The sequence below is a fragment of the Danio rerio genome, chromosome 7 (assembly GCF_052040795.2).
Source record: "Danio rerio strain M-AB ecotype USA chromosome 7, GRCz13ab, whole genome shotgun sequence".
Lineage (NCBI taxonomy): Eukaryota > Metazoa > Chordata > Actinopteri > Cypriniformes > Danionidae > Danio > Danio rerio.
In genome coordinates, this window is record NC_141027.1 from 33039461 (window position 1) to 33066314 (window position 26854).

The window sequence follows — 26854 nt, forward strand, 5'->3', positions numbered from 1 at the left end:
CTTTTGCTGTTATTTGTTGTTATCTATATTATTATTCTTTATTTTTGTTATTTTCTGTTTATTTTGGATTTGTGTACTAAATGATTATTTTTTGGACAGTATTTTTTGTTGATGCGTGGATCTTTTCCTCCCGCATTACACAGAATGGTCACAAAATAAATGTCCCTAGATTAACATCGAGAAGTCATAACATTTTAACATTAGCTAATGTTAACACACACAGCTTTTAATAGTGCATTAGAAAATGTTGAACTATGATTAATAAATGCTGTACAAGCATTTTGTTCATGTCAGTAAGTGCATTAACGTACTGTGTCCTGTATTCTAGAGTTTTAATAAAATTTAGTTTTCCATCACAAGAATAACCTGAATAAAAAACACACAATAAAAATTAATTATATAGCAAAATGTTGCAGTTGTTATTGTATTTTTATATTAAATGCTACAAATATGTTCATTGGTATTTGGTGAACATAAGACAAATCTCATTGAACTCAAATTTTTGAACGGTTGTGTACAAAAAAAAACATCAAATATATGTATTATTATAGCACATGATTTGTCAAATTCATAAATTTATTTTCTTTTTGGCCGGAGGGAACCCACACGAACACAGGGAAAACATGCAAACTCCACACAGAAAAGCCAACTGACCCAGCCGAGGCTCAAACCAGCAACCTTCTTGCTGTGAGGCGATCGTGCTACACACTGCGCCACCATGATGCCCGATTTTGTCAAATATTACATTAAAAACACCATGTGGTCAAAAATGAAATGCATAATTAGTGAATGGAGGGTTGATGTGATGAAAGACTGGTGACTTACATCTTTTGCTTTCTTGCTCTGTGGTGTGAAGCAGCCGATGGCGTCGCTGTGCCGTGTGTCCTGTGCTCGAGTGGGTCCTTCTAGACGCATCTGAACTGAAGACGGGATCTCAGAGTACAGCTGGTACGACAGGTTACGCAGCACACACACACAGTTTTCTACACCCTACAGGCCCACAGTTACAAAAGGAGGATTTCAGGAGCTTTTAGAAATGATTACAACAGATGACATCCTTAAAAGGACAGTTCACCCAAAAAATGACATTTACTCACCTACATTTACACGTACTGTACGTTAAAGAGTACATTTACACTTACTATTTATTTTAAACATGTAAGAATTTCTTTCTGTTGAGCACAAAGAAAGATATTCTGAAGAATGTTGGGGGGAAAAAACAGCCATTGACGTCCATAATATTTTTAGTTTCTACTATGTATGACAATGGTTTCTTCTTTCCTACATTTTCAGAATAACTATTGTTTTCAACAGAAGAAAGAAATTCAGTAAAGTTTGGGGACATTTTCATTTTAAAGTAAACTATCCCTTTGAACACAAAATAAGATATTTAAAATTTAATTGACATCAATAGTAAGAAATATCATCTAACAATCTACAAAATACCTTTTTTTTGTGTTCAACAGAAGAAGAAAAAACTCTATTGTATTGAAATATTTGGAACAAGTAAAGAGTGAGAAAACAATGACAAAATTGACATATATATTTAGGCGAACTATACTTTTAACAAATATTTATTATACAACAATATAATTCTAACTGCACTCTAAGGTTGTAACTCTAGGCAAAGAAACATTTTGTGCACAGGCTCAAGGCTAGTATATTAGCAAACACTAGATCTGGATGTTGCTTCCCAGGTCTGACCTTGTTCTCTCCTTTGCCCTCCTGCAGGGAGTTTTGAATGTATCCCACCAGAGAGTCCACTAGCCCTCGAGTTTCCCGCATCTGCTGCCTGGTCCTTTCATTCACCGAGCTCAGGTTCCTTCCAATATAGGGGTTGGTAACAAGATGTTTTCAAGCAGAAATGTTTAAAAATTTATTGCAGGTAAATCCTTCTATTGAAAAATCCAATCTGTAACGTACACTTTATCTAGTATAATTGGCAAAAACAGAGACTACAAGCCATAAACACATTTATAATAGTACACAATGACATGTGTTTATATATGGTGTATCTGTTTAAAACTTTTTCTTTTTATTTGCATTAATTATTATTTTTATTTGCAATGCCAACCTGGCAACTGTAAGCCAGACTGTCGTCCCAAAACTCTTTTCATTTTTTTTTAATGAGCATTACTTTTGGATCCTTTTGTGACATAATGCACAACATTATTCCTAGCTCTTATACATCATGAAATATACAACTTGTAATTTAATGTATGATTGTTTTTTGTTAAAATGTTTGCACAATTTAAATGCCTTACTACAATGTTTGACATATTTGCTCCATGTTTTTGTTAATTTTTGACCGTGCTGTGCATGCATTTGCATAGGTATGCATGCAGGAATCTGAAACTGAAGGCATGTGAGAGCAGTACCTGAGGCAGCCTGTGGTGTTGAAGAATATATCAGCCTCAGACGCGCTCTGTTGAATGACTCCAGCATCTCCTCCTCCAGACAGAGGCACCAGCACTCTCTCTGTCAGCTCAGCCAAACTCTCTCTGGCCAACCTCTCCTTCAGACTATCTTTAGATGATAGGTTCCACAAAATACCTACAGAAGGGAATAAGTTTAGCTTTTTGCTTATGAATACCATTTACATTTGTAAATCCTGATGGATGGTTTTTGAAGTCACCATAAAAATCCAAACTGATAATTTTTATTTTGAAAGTTCCATTTCTTTATATAAATGATTTATGTGCACCCATTTTTATTATTATTATTATACTATTACTTAAAATAAATTATTATATTAATTATATTTAAAAATTTATATAATAAAATTACAATTATTTTTATATTATTATTTGAATTATTTAATTCTTGTGTTTAGCTGCACAAGGGCAGGACAACCTGTCGCTCACACAGCAATGCAAACAATGATGCAATGATTCGATCACTTCCCAGAAGACAAATGAAGTCATTTTTTATGTTTTTTATATTTAAGAAGTTGTAATATTTAAAGACAGAGAAGAAAGAACTATTAAAAAAATAAAATATATATATATATATATATATATATATATATATATATATATATATATATATATATATATATATATATATATATATATATATATATATTTCTTATAAACGTTAAAAGTGCTTTTATTCTAGCAGAAATAAAACAAATAAGACTTTCTACGGAAGATAAAATATTGTTAAACATACTGTGAACATTTCCTTGCTCTGTTAAACATTGTTTGGGAAATATTTATTAAATATATTGGGAAAAAATTCAAAGGGGGTATAATAATTCAGATAATTCAACTGTATGTGTTGCATCACAAAAACTTGATTTTTCCATAATTATCGCTTTGATAAAAAATATTTGTGTGAATTTCTTCCATTTACACTGAAGAAAACTAAATGAACCCAAGCTAAGTTACAGTAGTTTAGCTATGTAAAATAAAAAGCTTGTTTTAGCAGAAATGCCCCTACAGGATAATATTGCTTAAATAACTCTGTTGGTCTTATGACCTAAATAATCATACTAGTTAAAGGTGCAATACAATGCATTAAAGCAATATATTAAATTAAATAGATGGTGTGTGGCTTAAGTAAGTGCATACATTTTCCAGAAATGGCTTTACAGGTCCATTTTCAACTCCTGAGTTGTGTTGTGGATGAAATAAAGGCTAATTTATATTTATACTTGACAAAATGAGCTGACAGAGATGTACTTTCAGTTTTATTTTGCAGTTTTTACATATACAAAAACAAAGTCATGAATCAATATCAGCCTCTGCATAAATAGATGGGTCTTTGAAGTTTATTAGCACCCTGTCTCCAGAAAAGTCACAGTAAACTGAGCAATATGAATATAAACTTGCATTAAACGCATAGATTCAGCAGTTACTTGCAGTGTTTGTTGCTTCATTACAAACATACGCTGCAAATTTCGCACTATACACAATAAACTAACAAAAGTATGCCTCTTCGGGGAGGGATTGAGTAAATTTATGATCTGTATATCCCACATTTTGCTGTGAACGAATGAGACTAGATGGTCATGAATGACAGCCTGCTTCCTTATAGTCTGTCCTGTTTTCAAAATAAGAGTCCCACATACATAGTAGATATAATACAAGCATAGATAAACTTAAAAATAAGGGGGAGAAAGTATCATTGTTGTAACCTCACTAGGAAACGTTGTAGCCAACCAAACACAGCCTAGGACATTTATAATTGTCACTCTGTGTAGATCATCGTCATCAGAGTCAGTGTTTTTTTTTCCAATAGGCTACCAGGATTTTAGATTCACAGTTTGTGCTTAAGAACGAAGAAAAAATGGTGTTTGAGCATTATGGTATGTCACTTCTATGTACTTTTATAACTATTCAGCTAGCTATACCTAGCTATATTCAGATTTTTATTATATGATGCCTTTAAAAAAAGTAAATATTTTTAGTTCATGTTCATTAAAAATAGATTAAGTGACATGCAGGGATGATTGTACTAACACAAAACTGCTTAGTCAAAGTATTCAAATGTAAAATTTCAAATGTAATTGACACTGTATATAATATAAATAACACAAACAGTAAAAAAAGTTATAAATAAAAAGGATAAATCCCAACTTTTAGTCTTCTTAGTGCTCTTTAGTATGCTGAAGTTCAGTACACAGAGTGACACAAAGTGTATTGCAAAGCTGTAAACTCATGACAGATCATAAAACGTCACTGAGAGACCTGGCAACCCAGAGTCCAGCAGGAAAGAATGTCAAGGATTGTTTACTAAGTGAGTGAGAGCATGAGCGGGTGGGGGTGATAGCAGAGCTCACAAAGCACAAAGGCTTCTGGGAGTCTCCTTCCCACTGCATCTGAGACTTGGAGTGAATCCAGCTAACGGCCAGACTACTTTTCCCTTTCTTCTCTGCTCTCGCTCTGACTCTGAATGCACTCACTGCTCTACTTAACTCTCCACCTGTTTGCACCAACAGTCCTCAATCCAAGCAGTTGTAGGTGGACTTTTGTACTGAATCAATACTGATCTACTAATAAATACGCTTGACTTCTGGCTAAGATACAAGTGCCACTCTGTATTTCCAAATTCAAGTTCATAGTCCAAATTATTTCCACTCCTCTGAAGAAAAATCAACCAGTCAGTCAGACGTACCTGTGATATTTTTGCGTAGTTCATCATCTGGTTCTCTTAAAGCACCAATGAGTTTGCTAATGCCGCCGGCTTCAATAAGGGCTGTTTTGTTGTCCATATTCTCATAGATGAGGTTGCGTGTAGCACCTGTAGCGTAGCGCTGCACCTCCTGGTTCTCACTGCTGAACAGCTGCACCAGGGCTGAGATGCCCTTTAAACTCCGCACCTGTGCAAGAGGTTATAAATTTAGTTTGTTTCTGGAAGAAATACTTTTTAAAATTATTTCTTCATTGCTTATACTTAGGCGTCAATGTGGCGCAGTGTGTGAGTGCTTTCCAGTGTTGGGTTGCGCCTGGAAGGGCATTTGCTGCATAAAACATATGCTGGATAAGTTGGCGGTTCATTCTGCTGTTGTGACCCCCGATGAATAAAGGGACTAAGCCAAAAAGAAAATGAATGAATGACTGCTTATACTAATGAGCATGTTTACATTGAAAGAATCTGGTTTACATGAACCAATTACCTTCCAATGCAAGACTTTTTCATTCAGTCATTCTCCTTTGGCCTAGTCCAGAGATTCCTGTGTGTGGTTTGTTTTTTTGCTGAGCTACCAAAAAGCAAACTATTTATATATATATATATATATATATATATATATATATATATATATATATATATATATATATATATATATATATATATATATATATATATATATATATATATATATATATATATATATATATATATATATATATATATATATATATATATATATATAAATCTTGTAAGTGAATCGGATTTTCAAAAATGTAAATACTGTCACTCGATGGCAAGAGGTCTATGCAGAAGACATTAGCGAGCAAATCAAGGCAAAAACTAGTGTAACTCCATTCTATAATCAATGAAATTGTTTTTGTTTTTACTGTAATAAGTTCATTATAAAATGTTAAACAATTTATTTGCTGCATCACAATTCGCATACTATTCGTCCTAAATAGCATTCAAAAATAGATTTAGTATGTCCCAAATTGTAGTATGTTGAAAAAGAGTATGTCAAAGGTTCCCGGATGGTTTACTATTTCCAGGAAAAACTTTAAGTGTATAAGCGTCCATACTCTAACCGCTGATATTGCCAGCAGTACATTGTGTGTTAGACATATATTTGATTAGAACTACACACAGAGGTATATAAAAACTACAAACATGAAGGACGAGCGAGACCAACCGTTAAGTAGAGAGGCTTCGGTAAAGATGTTTGTATGACTGTTAATTAATCTCTAACCAACTGGAAAATATTTAAATCGCATTTTCTGTGTAAGATTTCATCTGCAACAACAATACTGAACTTATATAAAGACGTCTGAACGTCTGAATGCAGAATTATCCAAAGACCTGAGGAGATTTCTTTGCATGAAAGACTTGTGAAAGGGGAGATTAACCTGGTGCTGCTTCTCTAATAAGGTAGGAAATTAAATATGACAGAAATGTGGATGATGTGTGGATCACTGACAGGGCTTAAAATTAAGCAACATAACAATCTGTGTATCAAGTGTATCAAGTGTGCATATGTATGAAGTGTATATGTATGGTGTACCATGTGTGTAAACATGGAATATGTATATGTCTAAAGTGTATCATGTGTGTAAATGTATGGAGTGTACATGTGTATATGTATATTGTGTCAGCATTCATCAACTTCCAGTAGCTCAGTTGGTAAGTAATTCGCCTCTCACACCGGAGACCCGGGTTCTATCCCAGACGCTGACAAAAGTGTATCATGTAAAAAGTGTATCGTGTGTATATGTATGGTGTATCATATGTGTGTATGTACAGAACGTATCATGTGTGTCTACAGTGTATCATACATGGTATGTATCATGTGTGTATATGCATAAAATGTATCGTACATGTATGGAGTGTATCATGTGTGCATATGTATGAAGTGTTTATGTATGGTGTAAATGTATGGAATATGTATATGTCTAAAGTGTATGGAACATGTATATGTCTAAAGTGTATTATGTTTGTATATGTATGGAGTGTATCATGTGCGCATATGTATGGAGTATATCGTATGTGTGCATATGTATGAAATGTATTGCGTGTCTATATGTATGAAGTGTATCATGTGTGTAAATGTATGGAGTGTATCATGTGTGTATATGTATGGTGTATCATATGTGTGTATATATAGAATGTATCATGTGTGTCTACAGTGTATCATATATGGAGTGTATCATGTGTGCATATGTATGGAGTGTTTCATGTCAGCATATGTATGGAGTGTATCAAGTGTGCATATGTATGAAGTGTATATGTATGGTGTACCATGTGTGTAAACATGGAATATGTATATGTCTAAAGTGTATCGTGTGTAAATGTATGGAGTGTACATGTGTGTATGTGTATAGTGTGTCAGCATTCATCGACTTCCAGTAGCTCAGTTTGTAAGTGATTCGCCTCTCACACCGGAGACCCGGGTTCTATCCCTGACGCTAACAAAAGTGTATCATGTATAAAGTGTATCGTGTGTATGTGTATGGTGTATCATATGTGTGTATGTTCAGAACGTATCATATGTGTCTACAGTGTATCATATATAGAGTGTGTATATGTATAAAGTGTATCGTACATGTATGTAATGTATCATGTGTGCATATGTATGAAGTGTTATTGAAGTGTTATTGTATGGTGTAAATGTATGCAATATGTATATGTCTAAAGTGTATGGAAAATGTATATGTCTAAAGTGTATCATGTGTGTTTATGTATAGAATGTATCATGTGTATCATGTGTGTATATGTATAAAGTGTATCGTACATGTATGTAATGTATCATGTGTGCATATGTATGAAGTGTTATTGAAGTGTTATTGTATGGTGTAAATGTATGCAATATGTATATGTCTAAAGTGTATGGAAAATGTATATGTCTAAAGTGTATCATGTGTGTTTATGTATAGAATGTATCATGTGTATCATGTGTGTATATGTATAAAGTGTATCATGTGTGTATGTATAGAGTATCTCGTGTGTGTTTATGTATGGTGTATCATGTGTGCATATGTATAGAATGTATCGTGTATCTATATGTATGAAGTGTATCATGTTTGTATATGTATGGAGTGTATTATGTGCGCATATGTATGGAGTATGTCGTGTGTGTATGCATGGTGTATCATGTGTGCATATGTATAAAATGTATTGCGTGTCTATATGTATGAAGTGTATCGTGTGTAAATGTATGGAATGTATATGTATAGTGTATGTATAAATTGTATCATGTGTGTATATGTATGGAGTGTATCATGTCTGCATATTTATGGAGTCTATCATGTGTGTATATGTATGGTGTATCATGTGTGTAAACATATGGAATATGTATATGAATAAAGTGTTTCGTGTGTAAATGTATGGAGTGTACATGTGTGTGTATATATATAGAGTATGTATGTATATGTATGGAGTGTATCATGTCAGCATATTTATGGAGTATATCATGTGTGTATATGTATGGTGTATCATATGTGTGTATATATAGAATGTATCATGTGTGTCTACAGTGTATCATATATGGAGTGTCTCATGTGTGCATATGTATGGAGTGTTTCATGTCAGCATATGTATGGAGTGTATCAAGTGTGCATATGTATGAAGTGTATATGTATGGTGTACCATGTGTGTAAACATGGAATATGTATATGTCTAAAGTGTATCATGTGTGTAAATGTATGGAGTGTACATGTGTATATGTATAGTGTGTCAGCATTCATCAACTTCCAGTAGCTCAGTTGGTAAGTAATTCGCCTCTCACACCGGAGACCCGGGTTCTATCCCAGACGCTGACAAAAGTGTATCATGTATAAAGTGTATCGTGTGTATATGTATGGTGTATCATATCTGTGTATGTACAGAACGGATCATGTGTGTCTACAGTGTATCATACATGGAGTGTATCATGTGTGTATATGCATAAAATGTATCGTACATGTATGGAGTGTATCATGTGTGCATATGTATGAAGTGTTTATGTATGGTGTAAATGTATGGAATATGTATATGTCTAAAGTGTATGGAACATGTATATGTCTAAAGTGTATTATGTTTGTATATGTATGGAATGTATCATGTGTGTCTACAGTGTATCATATATGGAGTGTATCATGTGTGTATATGTATAAAGTGTATTGTATGTATAGAATGTATCATGTTTGCATTTGTATAGAGTATTTCATGTGTGCATATGTATAGAATGTATCGTGTATCTATATATATGAAGTGTATCATGTTTGTATATGTATGGAGTGTATCATGTGCGCATATGTATGGAGTATATCATGTGTGTGTATGCATGGTGTATTATGTGTGCATATGTATAAAATGTATTGCGTGTCTATATGTATGAAGTGTATCATGTATATGTAAAAAGTGTATCATGTGTGTAAATGTATGGAGTGTATATGCATAGTGTGTACATGTGTGTATATGTATAGTGTGTCAGGATTCATCAACTTCCAGTAGCTCAGTGGGTAAGTGATTCGCCTCTCACACCATGTGTATGGTGTATCATATGTGTGTATATATAGAATGTATCATGTGTGTCTACAGTGTATCATATATGGAGTGTATCATGTGTGCATATGTATGGAGTGTATCAAGTGTGCATATGTATGAATTGTATATGTATGGTGTATCATGTGTGTAAACATATGGAATATGTATATGTCAGTTTGTAAGTGATTCGCCTCTCACACCGAAGACCCGCGTTCTATCCCAGAGGCTGACAAAAGTGTATTATGTATAAAGTGTATCATGTCTGCATATTTATGGAGTACATCATGTGTGTATATGTATGGTGTATCATATGTGTGTATAAGAGCTGCACAATTCTGGCTAAAATTAGAATCACATTTTTTTTGCTTAAAATAAAGATCACGATTCTCTTACGATTCTGTACATGTAAAATAAAGGTAGCCTATGGTAAAAAACATATGGCACTACATCGATAATAATATTATGTGTAGGTCTACTGGTTTCAGTAAATAATTCTATTCTACAAATAATAATTCCGATGTTGAATTATTATGTTTGAGATATATACTTGCTATCTGTCATATTAGACAAATTCATTCACTGGTAAAATCAGACATTGCCATTATCAGATTATATTCAACATTATATAGGCTAGAGTAGTTATACTGACACTGTAAACATTTATTTGTGTCAATGTCACTGAGCAACGTGTGTGAAACAATGAAAAGACTTGTGCACTCGCCTTTTCTTCACTCCTGAACTTGAAAATATGATTGGCAGAATCGTAGAAATGCTGGATTAAGATCGTCTAGGTGGTCAAATCGAGATTGCGATCTTTTAACGATTAATTGTGCAGCTCTAGTGTGTATGTATAGAATGTATCATGTGTGCATATGTATAGAATGTATTGTGTGTCTATGTATAATGTGTATCGTTTGTGTATTTATAGAATGTATCATGTGAGCATATGTATGGAGAGTATCGTGTGCATATGTATGGAGTGGATCATGTGTGCATATGTATGAAGTGTATATGTATAGTGTATCATGTGTGTAAACGTATGGAATATGTATATGTCTAAAGTGTATCATGTGTGTAAATGTATGGAGTGTATATGTATAGTGTGTACATGTGTGTATATGCATAGTGTGTCAAGATTCATCATCTTCCAGTAGCTCAGTGGGTAAGTGATTCACCTCTCATACCAGAGACCCAGGTTCTATCCCAGACGCTGACAAGAGTGTATTATGTATAAAGTGCATCATGTCTGCATATTTATGGAGTGTATCATGTGTATTTATGTATGGTGTATCATATGTGTGTATGTATAGAATGTATTATGTGTGTTTATAGTGTATCATATATGGAGTGTATCATGTGTGTATGTATAGAATGTATTATGTGTGCATATGTATGAAGTCTATATGTATCATGTGTGTAAATGTATGGAATATGTATATGTCTAAAGTGTACCGTGTGTATATGTATGGTGTATCATATGTGTGTATGTATAGAATATATCATGTGTGTCTACAGTGTATCATATATGGAGTGTATAATGTGTGTATATGTATAAAGTATATTGTGTGTGTATGTATAGAATGTATCATGTGTGCATATGTATGGAGTATATCATGTGTGCACATGTATGAAGTGTATCATGTATGGAACATGTATATGTATAAAGTGTATCGTGTGTAAATGTATGGAGTGTACATGTGTGTATATGTATAGTGTGTCAGCATATATCAACTTCCAGTAGCTCAGTGGATAAGTGATTCGCCTCTCACACCGGAGACCCAGGTTCTATCCCAGATGCTGACAAGAATGTATCAAGTATGGAGTGTTTTACAAATGTAATTACATGTAAATGCATCAGCTTTACACAGCATAATACTCAGTTCTCTTGTGTACCTTTGAAAGGTCTACTTTTTACTCATGCTCTGAGTAATATTTACAACTGATACTTTTACTCTACTCGCACTACATTTTTAAGCAAGTAGTGGTACTTTTACTTGAGTATGATTTTTCAGTACTCTTTCCACCACTGGATGTTAGTATCAGTATTGCTAGTTTTCCGGATATCTACAAGCTAGTGCACACCAAAACATTGACAAATTTCGCATTTATAAGTTATAAACCTGATATAAACATCCAAAGCTTGCAGATGGTCACCTCTGTCTAAATTGATCAACACTTTTATTCATGTCACTTCATACTTCAGTCAGTTTCACATTAAATCTTGACCAATCAAATGCTCTCTAGTATCTGACATGCCCCGCCCCTTCAAGGCGCTTCTCATTCGATATTAAATAAATATTTTTAACAAGCAGCAATTGAAAAGCCACTAAATGTGGCGTCATATTAGAATTTTATATTCAGAGTAGAATAACATTAGGCACTGTACACTTAAAATAATTATGGCACCTATAGTTGAAATGAATATACCTTTTATTAAATAGAATAAATCTTTGTGTTTTTAACTACATTTTTCAGCACTCAACAACATCTTTTGTTTTATATGAGGCCCTACAAATCTTAATGACCCGAGTTCCTTTTAAAGGATCCCGTTTCTGTGCATCAGACAAAGTTAGGAATTCACCTGACTTAAAAAAGCTTAACTTAAAAAACTTTTTCTGCCCAACATGGCAACCAGCTCAAACATCTGACTGTGTTTTGCCATGATGTGCTCTCAGGCGGAATGTTCTGCCCCCTGAGGTCCAGGAAAAAAGATTAAGGTCAGGGTGAAGGTATTCTCTCCATGTGGCTTGAATAAAACACATAACAATAGCGAAGAACAGGACACTTAGCCTTGAGCTTGACGATGCTCAATCATACAGAGATACAGCTGAATACTATATTATTAGCGTTACTGTCAAAATGTAATTATTTTTCAAATATTTCCCAATTGATGTTAACGGAGCAAAATTTTTTCCATAGTATTCTCAAAAAATATCTATATATTTTTATTGCAGTCAGACAAAAAGCCATGTCAAAAAAAAATTATTAACATTAAGCGTCATAACTAGTGACTGAACTATCATAGTACGATGCATCATTTGAGAAATTAACAATGTAGTGACTTCTGTAGTGTTTCCCCAAAAGCGTAGTTTCTCTGTTACAGATCCATCATTTAAACCATGTTAGTTATAACGTAAAACCTCCTTAACGACGCTCTAAATGGGGTGGAGTAACAACTCCTTAAGAGAAAATTACCATCATTTTCTTGTATAGAATTATATTGTTTTACTCGCACACATACGTAAAAAAATACAATATTAGTTTTGGTAAAAACATGCACTCGTCTTTTTCTATATTAACTGAAACATATGTAAACAGCACATACAGGGCCTTTGTTTCTTTTACAAATATTATTCAGAATATGCCATATTCTATGCTAAAACATAAAACCACTTAGCTAACACATTAATCTTATATATAAGTCATATAACTTGTTTATGGTTGTAAACTACAGTAGGCTATTTATTCAGAAAATAATTAAATAATAACAACAACAACAACAACAACAGAAACAATAATAATAATAATAATAATAATAATAATAATAATAATAATTATTATTATTATTATTATTATTATTATTATTGACTAGGGTATTTTTTATTTATTTATTTTTCTACTTTTACAAATGTGATACATTCAAACAACTGCAGAACTATTCTAACCACTAAGCCCATGTCATATACAGTAGGCTACAAATACATTTCTTAATGAATAACCTACTATAAATTAAAAGCATTATTGTATGCTATATATTTTTCTTTCACCAGCTTTGGTAATGTAGATTCCGCTTTAAAATAATAGGTTACCTATAACTTTTGTCATGAGCCATGGCTGCATTCAAAATGTCATAAATGTTTTCAAAGTACACTACAAAGGGAACGCAATTGTCAATATGAAGATCGCTAAAACTAAATTGCAAAAATACTTTAAAATCAAATTACACCTAAGAGTGATGACTTTAATTTTTTTTTTTAATCATTCAAGGTTAAATATTGGAACGTTCTAAATGAATAGGGCATAGGGGGGATAACTGGCAATAGAACACAACCAGGATGGAACTATGCTTAACTACAGCTCTAGAGGTGTAGTTACAAGCGTACAAGTTTGAGAAGCAGTTTGCGAATGTTCGTTGGAACGACAGATTTGGGAAACACTAAATCAAAGAACTATGCTTGTAACGACGGAACTTGCAACCTTAATTGGCTAACAATGGTTTTCAGAAACACACTCAAGGTCAATATTATTTATATAATATTTTTTGTTTGTTTATTTGTTTTGTTTTGATGGCTACAGAACAAACCACAGAGCCAATGACTTGGCTAATTAACCTAGTTAAACATTTAAACTGCACCTTAAGCTGAAGTTTTTTGTAAAACAACTAGTTAGGGATTTACACCTACCTAACTTTAAACAGTAACAGTTCTTGACCCTAGTAAGCTGATAAAATTAGGTATCATTGGAAAGAGGACACTTTGAGCTTTACTACGGTCTATCAGGGAAGTTTCATGCTATCAAAAGTTAGATATTATGAAGTTATGTGAAAAAAATTGTATCATGTTCAATATTTGTTTTTCCATATACAAACAAAGGAAAACATTAATGTAATGATCTAGAAAAAATAATGCTTGAAAGCCAAATGTTTTATGAGTTTATATTTCACATTTGATGAAGATAGCATGCAAAATGAGATTTCTGTAAAAAGCTTTGCAAGGCTATGTCAATGTACTTCTCTCCCACACCAGCAGAGGAATTTTCTCAATAATTATCTTCCTAAACTAAAACAGTAACAGTTGCTGAAAAATCTGTTCTACATCCACAGTTTTTTGCAAAGAAGAGTTAAAAGTTATAGATGCTTAAATATTGTGTACTGTGATCATGGCAAAGACAAAATAAAGTATTTATTAAAACTATTATACTTATAAATGCAGCACTTGAGAAATATTTCTCTGTGAGAAGTATCTTACACTGTATATTTTACTCACAAAATACACTCTAATCCTACTTTTTAATGTTTTTTTATTTTTTCCAAACATCATTTTTTATTGTGAAGCATTGTTTTATTATTCATTCTGTCCCTGAACAATTATTCTTATAGACTTTAAGGGCAATTTTGGTCATTTTGTCTACATGGCCATCAACAGATAAACAAGCAATTGACTGGGCTTCCTGCTGCACAATTTGTATTTGATCATTTGTCTTTGGTTGCTGCTGCTTTAGCTTCTCACTCTATTTGCTTCGTGTTTTTAAGACGAAGCGTAAAGTTCAAAGTCTTGAAATCACGTCATTTAGACCCCGGCATGCATTCTGTTCCTGTCAGATGCACTTCATCTGGCTGTTTTTGAAAGGAAGAACACATCCTGTGTTTACGCCCTTTATTCCTGTCCAAACTCATTTCAGTTGCTACCCAGGACTAAAAGTCTCCTTATACAAAGCCAGCAAAATGCAGTCTGCCCAGACTGGACCACGAGCTACAGTTCAAAAAAACCCTATAACCAAAGATCTAACTTTGTTTTGTTCTTGATTGAAAAATGAGAAAAATGTTAAACGAAAAATACATATTTGTGGCCATTTCAAAGATAGTATCACAATATTAAACTTCTTGCCCAGGGACAGTAAAAAATATTATGAGTAACACAGGCTATTGTCTTTAAAGTGATGTCCATACTATGAAGTTAAAATTGTTAGAGGGTATGCAGTATTGAAGTGCTTTAAAACCTTTTTTGAAGTTGTCCTAAAACTAAAACAACACCCATGCTTGCCTTAGGACAATTTAAAAATATATATTTAATCCCCTATACTATATTACTGTATATATATATATATATATATATATATATATATATATATATATATATATATATATATATATATATATATATATATATATATATATATATATATTTATTTATTTTTTTTTTTTTAGTTTTTTTTTTTTTTTTTACCATGGTCTTGGCTTCATTGCTGTGGTAACACTGATGCTGTACGTAAGCTGCTCCCAACATCTGCATGGAGACGTCAGTAGAAGAGAGGTAACTGACTGCTGTGGTCATGTCCAGGTTATGGATTCTGTTCATTTACAAAAGAAAAAAGAAAAACTATTCAAACACATAATATAAATATACAATGCACTTAAAATAAATATGCATAAATATAAAAACAAAACACAACATTTTAAGTATAAATATTCACTTGAAGCCTCATTTAATTTATTTATCAACGTTTTTTGAGCAACAATAAGACTTGTTTAAAAAAAAAATCAATAGTTTTTAAAGAGAATTGGAACGTACCAAGCAACTTTAAATAAATGCTGGTGCTTTAAATGGCTGTTCCTTTCTATTTAAAGAATACTGAAACTGTTCTAAAAACTGAAAAGGAGAAAAAAATGTTTCCTCGATATAAAATTTGACTATCATCATTCTCAGCAGGCACAGGACGTCAACATGATGTCAGATTGATGTTGTACCCCAACATCAGGGGAAGTTGCGTTTTGAGTGAAAATGAAGAAAAGTGTTGACGTCAGATCTCAACATCAGACCGACGTCAGTTTCCAACGATGGACAGACGTTGGATTTTGGTCACTTTTTTTAATGCAACCTAAAAACAACCAAATATAAATGTCTAATGATGTTACAGCTTGATATTGTGTGGACGTTACCACTATGATGTTTTTTTTTTTTTTCAAATGTCATTTGATGTCATTATTGGACATGAAAATAATGTTGTTCTTATACACTGGCTAAGACAACACAACATCACGACATAAGTTTAACATACTATTAACATCTTATGACATTGTGCGCCTGCTGAATTTTTTCTGAACAATTAAGTGACACTGTAAACTGGCTGCTTCAAATGCATCTGTCACAGAAATAAATATGTTCTCAGAATATATTAAATTACAAAACAGATTATGAATTGCTTTACTTTTCATGTTTTTTTTCTGAAGTCTAAAATATTAACTTCTGAAAATGCAGCATTGCCATGATAGTAATAAATTACATTTTTAAATATATTTAAACAAATTATAAACTGTAATAGTATTTTTCAACATTATTTTTCTCCTCTTTATTTATTTTAATTTTTAATTAATTTATTAATTTATGTATTTATCTCTTTTTGTTCAAAAAGCTAAAGTTTTTCTAGATAACTTGTTCCAATCACAGAAATATTACCAACTATTTGCTGTTGTCATCATGCACTGCATTATATGCGTATTTTATTTGTCTCTTAATAATCCTAAATTCTTAATGTCAAAATAACAAGATATAAGAACATTACACACTCAAAAGAAAATGAACAAGCCTTGTTGATGGGGTGATACCTCAAGGTAAAAAAAAGCTCAAACATGCTCATACGTAAACTTTAGTTACTAATTTGCTGCTTTAATGGAGGTACATTAAATGTACCTTTTTAGCTTATGTAACTTTGGGTACAGCCTCAGTCACATGTCTTGTACATTTACATCTTTCTTTTTTTTTTTGTATGTTAGAACTGACTGCAAAGTGACTTGATCAATAAAAAAAAAATAAATCAATTACATTACCCGCCAAGACCATCTGCAGTTCCATCGGCCAATCCATCATAAACGTCCACACCACGACCCACGCTTTTCATGCTATGCACGGACCCGGCTCTCTTGATGGTTCCCTGGTAGTGTCCCGCACCCATCAGACTGTTGCCCCCAGTGGACATCTGCTGCCACTGCATTGAACTGCCGCTCAGCCTCTGATGCTGTTGCTGCTGCACCTGGCGATTGTTTATACGGCTGATGGTCCGATGGGAAGGGCCTTTAAATGCATATTGATTAGCCAACTCTGCCTCTCTCCATCCAGTGTTAAAACCCTCCCGTGCCAGCGTCCCGCTGAGGGTGCGTTGCCTGTGTGCGGTGTTAGGTGAAGGGCTTTGGCCATAATTAGGCATCCAGTTCCCCACAGGAGATGGTTGGCGCTGCAATGTGAGCCCGGCCATCGCTGCCACCTCCTGCTCAGTCCGACTCAGTGTCCTCGATTCAGATGTTTGCATCTGGTTGTAAGAGCTACTCAGATGTGCATCATCATGGTACGTGTATGGTCGACCCACCACTGCAGGCATGGGCACACCAAGGCTGATCCTGTGCCGAGTGCCTGTTTCCACTGCAGAGCGAGAGGAAAAATCCCCTGCATACTGAGACAGTCGGGGCACCTGGGTAAAAAGAAATCAAATGAATACAGCAATTTTACAAAAAGCAAGTGATATAGACTGTACACTGTAAAAACGCAGGGTTCCACGCAATTCCTTCATGTTGTCCCAACATAAATCGACTTATTTTAATTGTTGACTTAGTCGTTTTTACAAATTTAAGTTGATTAAACATAAAACAATTAAATTGTCCCTAAGAATTGTGTTGATTCAGCTCATTATAAATAAGTAGTTTGAAGAAGCAGCCAATATGTTTTTTGAGTGTAAGAAATGCTGGGTTCCAAACAAATCCTTCATGTTTTCCCAAAACAAATTGAATAAGTTAACCTAATCGTTTAATCGACCAGCTAAATCCAGCTAAAACTAGCTTGACCAGCCTTGTTTAAACTGGACATAGCTGGTTTTAGCTGGGCTCCCAGCCTTGCTAGGCTGGTCAAGCTGGTTTTAGCTGGTCAACTCCCAGCCTGACCAGCTAAGTCCAGGCTGGAAATGGCTGGACACCAGTCGGGAAATGGCCAAAACCCCCTCTAAAACCAGGCTGGTCAACCAGCTAAAACCATGCTAGGCTGATTTAAGCAGTTTTTTTCAGTAGGGTTATAGTATATTTTAGGTTTACTATAACCTCTTGTACTGTTCAGAAGACATCCTGGGCTTTCTAGTTTTATGTCTTTTGATTGGCTGGCATGCTAGGAACTACTTCTTACACTGCATCCAAAATGGCCGACATTAAAAAGCCCATTTTATGGGAAGGTGAGAGGTATATAAAATTTAGCTTTTTAAATGTTTTTGACTATTATTATTAAACATATATATTTGTTTATTAAAGTGTCAAGAACAATATATTAAGCTTTCAAAGCTGTTATCTTGTTTGTGGTTCAAAATATCATCCTTTTTTAAATGTCCACTATAGTAGAAACCAGGAGCATCTTAATGTAATTATTGACTGCATGTTGTAGAAGGCAGAAGTAAAGTAAAGCAGAGAGGATTATTGTAAGATAGTTAAGGGAGACTCTATATTAGAGTCTGACAATCAGACAATAAGAGAATTAAAGACAATTAGAGAATGAACAATCAGTTTTAAATCGCTTTTATGTTGAGTTTGTTTTGGATTAACATCACTTCTTTATGTAACTTTTTGTAGTTGTTGTTGTTGTTGTTTTGAGTTCGGCTCTCTTTCAGACTAAACTGTTTCAGGAATTTCAATACAAAAGGAAGAAATGGCTTTTGCTTTGTTTTTGTTACATTAATATTGGAAAAATATCCCTTCACAGCCATATCCTGTACAGTTTTGTTGTCTGAGAGGTGGTCGTTTCGAACTAACATGGTCCTGTGGTCCCCTACAGTGGACATACGGTAAAATTAAAAATAAAAACAAAATGTAAAAACTCTAAATTGTAGATTTTTTTTAACCCAAAGGATGTAGGATGCACAAAAAAATTATTTGGGTCTCAGGAGGATAAAGTAACTATACATTTTAAATGTATTTTATTACCATCACTATAATAAAGCCACAGAAGCAAACTTAAAAATAACAGCTGTTTTAAATGTGATGACATCACAAATGCTGATTGGCTGAGACAACTGCTGTCACATGTACATCATACAAAATACAGTGCTGCGTTCACTTTGCAAAATGTTTTTGTTTAAGTGATCACCCTCTTCTGATGGCGTAAGAGTTGGTAACTGAGAAGGTCATAATTCTTTTCTGAAGAATTTTCAAAGCCAGATGAAATAAGTATATTTATAAAAATGTTTATATTACTGCAAAATACACACAACGTTACACTCACTGCTCTTGCCGTCCAGAATAAGACTTTACTTGTACCCATTGTTCAAGCTGTGTCTTTGAAACCACATGCTTTACATACACAATGATGCTGATTGGGCTGACATTTTTGATAGACCCACCAAACAAAACAAATGGTTTCTCAAACCCCATTACACATGGTTTCCTGGAAACAACCCAATCAACCCGGAAACCGTAGCAAAACGCTGTGCACCGGTTTGAGCTCAAACATCCCCCTGGTCAGGACATCAACCACTTGGTGAAATCAGGATGACCACTGTGAGCTCAGTGTTATCACACAGAATGCGTAACTTGGCCTCCGTTTCACCATGTGAGGTCTCGGGTTAGGAATGTTTCAGATGCACTTTGGGCTCTGAGCTCAATTCCGCAGCTCGCTAAAACTGCACTTCACTTTCTAAACACGGCTCCCACAGGAGAATGCAAAATACCGCATCATTGTGTGTGCAGGGCGCAGCCACACAGACTGTCATTGTCAAGGGATTGTGGACTTTGCAATCAATCCAACAAATAACCAGGCTGTTCTGAAGAGTGCTATCAGTGCAAAATGATATAAAACAATGCTATTTTTAAGCTCTGTAGCCAGACAAAACTTGTACACTGAAATGAACAATGTATTGTTTTCTGTAAAGGATTTGTCTTGTAAAGCTTCAAGGCTTAGTAAAGGAAGATAAGGTGAGGCTCAAAGCTATGCTTAGGTTATAAAGCTAAATCCATTCCTAAAACAAGCTCCAGTTTCATTGTTTTAAGTAGGTAAGGATCTGTTAAAAATGCTGTGAATGTGCTTAAACTTACCGCCATTGTTCTGTTGCCATTGTAGATCATAGATTTGGAACTGAATCCAGGGCTTCTGGTTTGGTATGCTACAGTGGGCGAGTGGCCGTTAAATTCTGGAGGGAAAAAGTTGACCAATTGTTAAAAGTGTACAGTACTTAGCATATATAAGCACACCCCTCACGAATCTCTCTTTTAAGTTTATATTTTTAATAGGAAGCTATACAATATTATATTTGTGCATATACATTAGATTAGTCAGTACTGAAGCCAAATCTGGAGCAAAACAACATACAATAATGGTCCAAAAGCTAGTACAGCCACATTTATATGTTCTAGAAAAATATTAAATACAAATTTTAAAATCAAGAGAAGTAAAAAAAAAAAAAAAAAAAAAAAAAAGAAAAAGTTTGTTGACATTTTGTGGGGTGTAATTGTATTGTCTTTCAATTTCTAAATATGTTTGGTGACTAAAATATTATTTAAAAAAATCTGTTTTATTTAAATGCACCAATATACATTGCCTATATTCACTGAGAAATGGATAAAAATATTCATTTTCAAAATGGGCTGTACTCAATTATGCTGAGCGCTGTATATATTTTAAAAATTGTGTGTATTTTTGTCTTTATCCCCAAAACTTTTTGCGTTATCATTTTCTTTTGAAGAAAAAGTGACTTTAATAGTATAGCAAAAACACTAAGACAAAACAACATTTTATTTTCACACAAAACATTGCAATACAACACTGTGAGTAAATCAGATTTTTTTTATTTAACTTTTACTATTTAACTAAATATTTACAATATATACACACAAGCATCATATTGACTTTAGTAAAATACATCCTGATTTGATGAGGAAGACATTTCTCATTTCTCTGGATTTCTGAAAGTTTTCTTAGTGCCCAAATGTGTTACTGGAGATTTGAGTACAGTTGAATCACCTGGCATGTTTAAACTAGGCATAGGATGATAACCGTTTTCAAGGTATAACATGGTTTGGAAAAGTCAAGGTTTTAAAACTGCCAAAATGTTCTGCTGTACCGTTTCTAAGGTACAGGTATGTGTAAGATTTTTTTTAAACATTTTTTTATTTTAGTTTTTTAGGACAACAGTATCCAGATATCCCACAGATATCCAAAGATGGCGTTTTAAATTGTAATGAAATCAGTGTTTTTGAAACTAATGAAGACAGCAGAAGTCAATGATTCATTTGAATTATTTAGCCTGGCATGTTTACTACTCCAAAATATTTCAAATGTTTCTCAAAATAAAATATATTTTGTTCAAAGGGGAACAAGTTTTAGTTTATTATCCAGACATTTAAAAGGAACCTATTTAGATCAGTAATCACAATACCATGAAACAGGGATATTTTTATCCAAGCTTATCATGCAATTAGAATCGTATACCGGTCTATACCTACAGTATACTTACAATTGTAATTAAACCATCAAAACATTACAAACATATTATATTTTGTAAAGAAAAGGTTACTGTACATTTGGTGACAGTAATTAAAGACATAACTCACCAAAAAATGCATACCGCAAAACTGTGATATTTTATCCAAGGTTGTCATACAGTCAGAATCTTATAGCGGCCCATGCCTAGTTTAGACAATGTTTTTGGTCTTAGGATCATTGCTATATATGTGTAACTCCGCCGGTCCTACGCCACCCAACCCACTCCGAGCTGGGATCAAACCGGCGACCTGCCGCATAGGAGTCAGTTGCTCTAACAAGGAGGCTAAAGACCATGGCCTCTAGCATCTGTCACTAAAGCACCTTTAGAGGTCAGAGGAGTAAGGTTTACCTGCACAGCACTCACTAGCTGACCTCCATTTCATATTAAGGATGAGAACGGTCTTGGATTTCATGTAAAATATCTGAATTTGTGTTCTGAAGATGAATGAAGCTCTTTAAGGATTAGAACAACATGAGGTGATTTTAACAGAATTTAAATTTTTGGATAAACCTTGAAGGTTACTTTCAAATCAACTAATCAAACATCACAACACACACGCACGAATGCACGTACGCACACACGCACGCACGCACACACGCACGCACGCACACACATACATACATACATACATACATACATACATACATACATCAGAGTCTGATCTTATGAGGAAAAGTAGCTATTTTACGTTTTGTCAATTTAGTGGCTAATTTGTACAAATTCATACAAGTTCAGACATGCAAAAATGTGCAATTTTAAAAAGGAGACGTGGCACCCAATTCCGCCCCTAAACACAACCATCATTGGGGGATCAGCAAATTCTACTAAATGAACGAATGAGATTGTAGGAATTCATTCGAATTAGCCACTAAATCAAAAAGTAACAAACTGCCATTAGATTGTGTTGGATATCTGCTTCATTATATGTTTTATTGCAACTTTTTGACCATCAGGTTTTTGTCAGGCTTGTTTTTTTTTTGCATCTGAGCCCTATCTCAGTTTGCGGTATCATGTGCTTAAATATTTGTTTTCATCTTTTGACTTTTTTTCTAATCCAGTCAACATTTACAATTGCTAAATCTGATTAAACTAATTAACACAATCCTGGATCATATAAAATGAGTTTAATTTATAGTGAAACAAAATTTGAGCCAACTGGTTAAAAATAACAATTCAATAATAATTTGAAGATAAAAATCAAGTGCACTTCTAAAAAAAAACCTGTGGAAATAGTCATAAAACAATAATTAGCGGAAGTCTCCTGAAATGTTTCACAGGGCAGTTTGCTTTCATTTTGATGGGATTTGTTCCAAAATATGGGATTGGTCAACAGTGACACCAGACCCAGCGTGTCACCTGATCCTCATTTGGCATACAGCTCTCAGACTTTGTGCTTCAACGTATTTTCAGCGATCAGGTTTCTTCTATCAGTGCTTGTCTTCTCAACCCAATCTACTGCAAACACTGTTCACACCTATCAGATCTGTGAAAGTACAGCAGCTTTAGTTATTCAAAAACATGCTCAGAGGAAGCTATTTGATAGGCAAGAAGGGAAATCTGCTAAAGCAATCACACCGTAACCGAACAAAACAGAAGGGAAGGAGGATGACATCATAGGGTGGTCCATTGTCTTACTTTCAATAGTTTTTCAGGGGAACGTCGGTGTTGTCTTTTCCTTTATGTCCTTTATTCTTTGCTCTGCACATCGACTTATAGACAAACATAAGAACTGTGCATGACAGAAAACCTCAGCATAAAACAGAAACGGTCTCCATTCATCAAACTAAGGCGTGCTATCCATTGCCAGCAAGCCCATATGAGAGGAGCAAAGTGGATTCGGTCTTTGCAATGATTGAAAGATGAGGTCAAGCATATATTGCTCCTCCCTGAGGAGAGATGAATTTCAGCTACAGCTCCATATAAGTGTGACAGAACATGTTGCTCAATAAATGAAAAAAAAAAGATTATTGACTTTGGCACATCTTTACAATGTTTTTCTAAAGAAAAACATGCAAAATGCTGAACCCATTAGGCTAAAGAGCGTTAACTATCTATCTTGATATTTATATTCAATTCTGCAAACTAATTAAAACAACATTTCAGTAAGATGAGCTCATATTTGAGCAATAATAATGTGATAATACAATCTGCATGTTCATAATCCTATCAAATGTTTAAAAATGCTTCACTATCACAGCCTTCTCTTTAAGCTGTCTCATCATAAAACATTTTCCCACACAAATGTCTGGCTAATTCCAGTTTCTAATCTGTGTGCGGACGTCTGACAGGAAGCACAAAAGCCCAAATGAAAGTCTTGGCAGGAATGTCTAAAAGGTTCAAGACCTGACCATAACCGTCTCTATCTTGATTAAGTATAACTATAATTTAGAAGAAAAAAAAAGTCAGCATTTTTTAAACGATTTAGGAGCTTTGAAGTGCACTGGATTGAGATGGTTCCCTGGTAGCCAGCAGATACATAAGTTTATTACAAGCTAAATTCCTTTAGATTGGGTGGAAGAGAGTGTTTGGGGGAACATTACTTCTGAAATTGAAACATCTGTTTTCTTTTAAAGAGCCTCAGAGTGACTTGCATGTCTCTGCTCATCTCCTCCTCCTGTTTTTCAGCAGATTAACAGTACAGCACGGTACATACCAGCACCTTAATTAACTTCTTTAATAATGTAATTGATAAATGCAGCAGTACTAGCGGATGCTGAAAATGATAAAGACATTTATTATTGTTTTAAATTGTGGAAAATGCTAATCTCCTTCTGTTTTTCAGTAGATTAACAGTACACGCTAACCCCTTAAAGGTGTTTTCCACTACGATATCATATTATAAACTTTAGTTGATGTGTAATGTAGCTGTGTGAACATAAACAACATCTCTATGCAAACAAAGTTTGGGGACTACAAAAAAAATACACTCAGCTTAATGAGATCATAAACCAGCAGCAAAACCAGCAGCAAAGAGGCGTGGCCAGAGGTGATGTAACCTTATAGCAGAGAAGGCTAAAATGCCATCCAAACATTGTTATTTCCACAGAGTTTGTTCTGTTTCTGTATTTGAGCTTCCAATGGACACGAAACAAAGAGAGAAGTGCTTACAGTTTAATTTGAATTATGTTCCAGCGAATTATAAAAAATATATAGCAGGCATTTGTCAAAGGACAGCTTCCAAAATCACTCCTAGTTCAATGCTGAATTCTGCTAAAAACTCCTCCAACTGACAAAGCTGTAGGTTGTGAGCTACAACCTGTAAGTATTTTAATTGTTAAAATTGATCTATTACATGCATAGTTTCTAGCAGTAACAGTATGTTGTAGCAAAGACGTAAACAAGGATGTAAACAATGGGAAGTACTGTTTACCACTGCTAACATTTTAGCTACAAATTCATATTTATCAGTCAAACCAAAGTAAACATCTATAATCTTTAGCAGCACTGCAGTGTCTCTCTATGCAGATACTGCTGCTCTAACTGACAGTATTTACACAGTGCAAAAGCACATGCTTTTTCTTGTGACGTGGAACCGATCCGTGATTCACAGGCCATTATGTTAGCTGAGCAATCAGAGCCTCTTGAGGGCGGGCTTTTGGAGAAACTATGAAAAATGACTGCCGTTTTCATGTTAGCTGAGTAGAATAATCAAAATAAGATGAAACAATAACCTGATTTTCTACAAATGAAGCATAAGCACACATTGCTTTGCATCTTATAAACACAACCAAGCCTTAAAATTACACTCTGGACCACCCCTTTAAATAACTTCTTAAATATTGTAACTGGTAAACGCAGGCTAGAGATGAAAAAGAAATGTTTTAACAAGTAAAAAATGTAATTAAACTAAATTAAAAAATGAAATGTCATTTGACCACAATGTTTACAAGTGGTGTGAGTGGCTGAGTGTAAATATGTTCCGTTATAAACCCATGCACAACAACTACTAACTAAACTTGCTGCTGTTAGTGATCAAGTGTGAGCTTCTTGTTGCACATGCTCAATAAATCACCAGAACGAGTCTGACGATGATTAAAACCCAAGCGATCCCTACATTCCATGGCAACTTGGTTAGAAAGTCTGAAAAACAGGGCATAAATCTTGATGACAAATAAATAGCGTGCACAGGGTGACACATTTTTGGGATAATTGCAAAGCGGCTGCTGTCTTCTATACGCGAACGAATGTGGCTTAAAAAAAACGCAACTGTTCCATGAGGGTAATTTTTCTCTGAAAAGACTTTGACACCACACATCCTTCCATTCAAGTCTCCCATAAGCAAAAATAGAACTGGCCTACTGATAAAGCACCAATGGCAGGAAACTCTTCTGCAAAGGACGTGAAGGTGTGACAAAACTATGAGTCACGGATCAGGTCAAACCGAGCTTATTGTTAAGGAGCATGTAAAATATGTAAACAAACAATTCTGGTTAAAATATGATTTATAAATGTGTATGGAGTTGAAGTTAGAATTATTAGCCCACCTGAATTATTAGCCCCCAATTTTAACACATTTCTAAACATAATTTTAATAACTTATTACTAATACCTGATTTCTTTCAGCTTTGCCATGATGACAGTAAATAATAATTTTATTAGATATTTTTCTAGATACTACTATTCAGCTTAAAGTGCTATTTAAAGGCTTAACTAATTAGGCAAGTTAGGGTAATTAGGCAAATTAATGTATAATGACGGTTTGTTCTGTAAACAATCTGAAAAATATATAGCTTAAGGGGCTAACAATATTGACCTTTTTAATTTAAAACTGCTTTTATTCGAGCCAAAATAAAACACATAAGACTTTCTCCAGAAGAAAAAAATATTATCAGACACACTGTGAAAAATTCCTTGCTCTGTTAAACATCACAAGAAATTCACAGGATGGCAAATTAGTTTGACTTCAACAGTATAATAGTGACATCAATTACTCTCGCCACTCCAGCCTGCAGTCTTCATTCGGCATTGGGAC

General features: G+C 34.1%; 1 protein-coding gene across 3 annotated transcripts in view; it reads right to left on the reverse strand.

The window, feature by feature from the left end:
* The window catches only part of pkp3b (plakophilin 3b), a 54079-nt gene that overhangs the window by 19433 nt on the left and 7792 nt on the right, over positions 1 to 26854 (reverse strand). For 2 of the 3 annotated variants that reach the window (XM_087261354.1, XM_087261353.1), the window contains 7 exons: positions 20435 to 20529; positions 17201 to 17838; positions 15600 to 15723; positions 5119 to 5323; positions 2379 to 2553; positions 1705 to 1822; positions 826 to 990 (listed from right to left, as the gene is read on the reverse strand). In XM_087261354.1, coding sequence (XP_087117480.1) covers positions 826 to 990; positions 1705 to 1822; positions 2379 to 2553; positions 5119 to 5323; positions 15600 to 15723; positions 17201 to 17838; positions 20435 to 20529 — 1520 coding nt within the window. Of the gene's footprint in view, positions 1 to 825; positions 991 to 1704; positions 1823 to 2378; positions 2554 to 5118; positions 5324 to 15599; positions 15724 to 17200; positions 17839 to 20434; positions 20634 to 20708; positions 21143 to 26854 lie in introns of those variants that run through there. The other variant, XM_087261355.1, reaches the window with a different exon arrangement.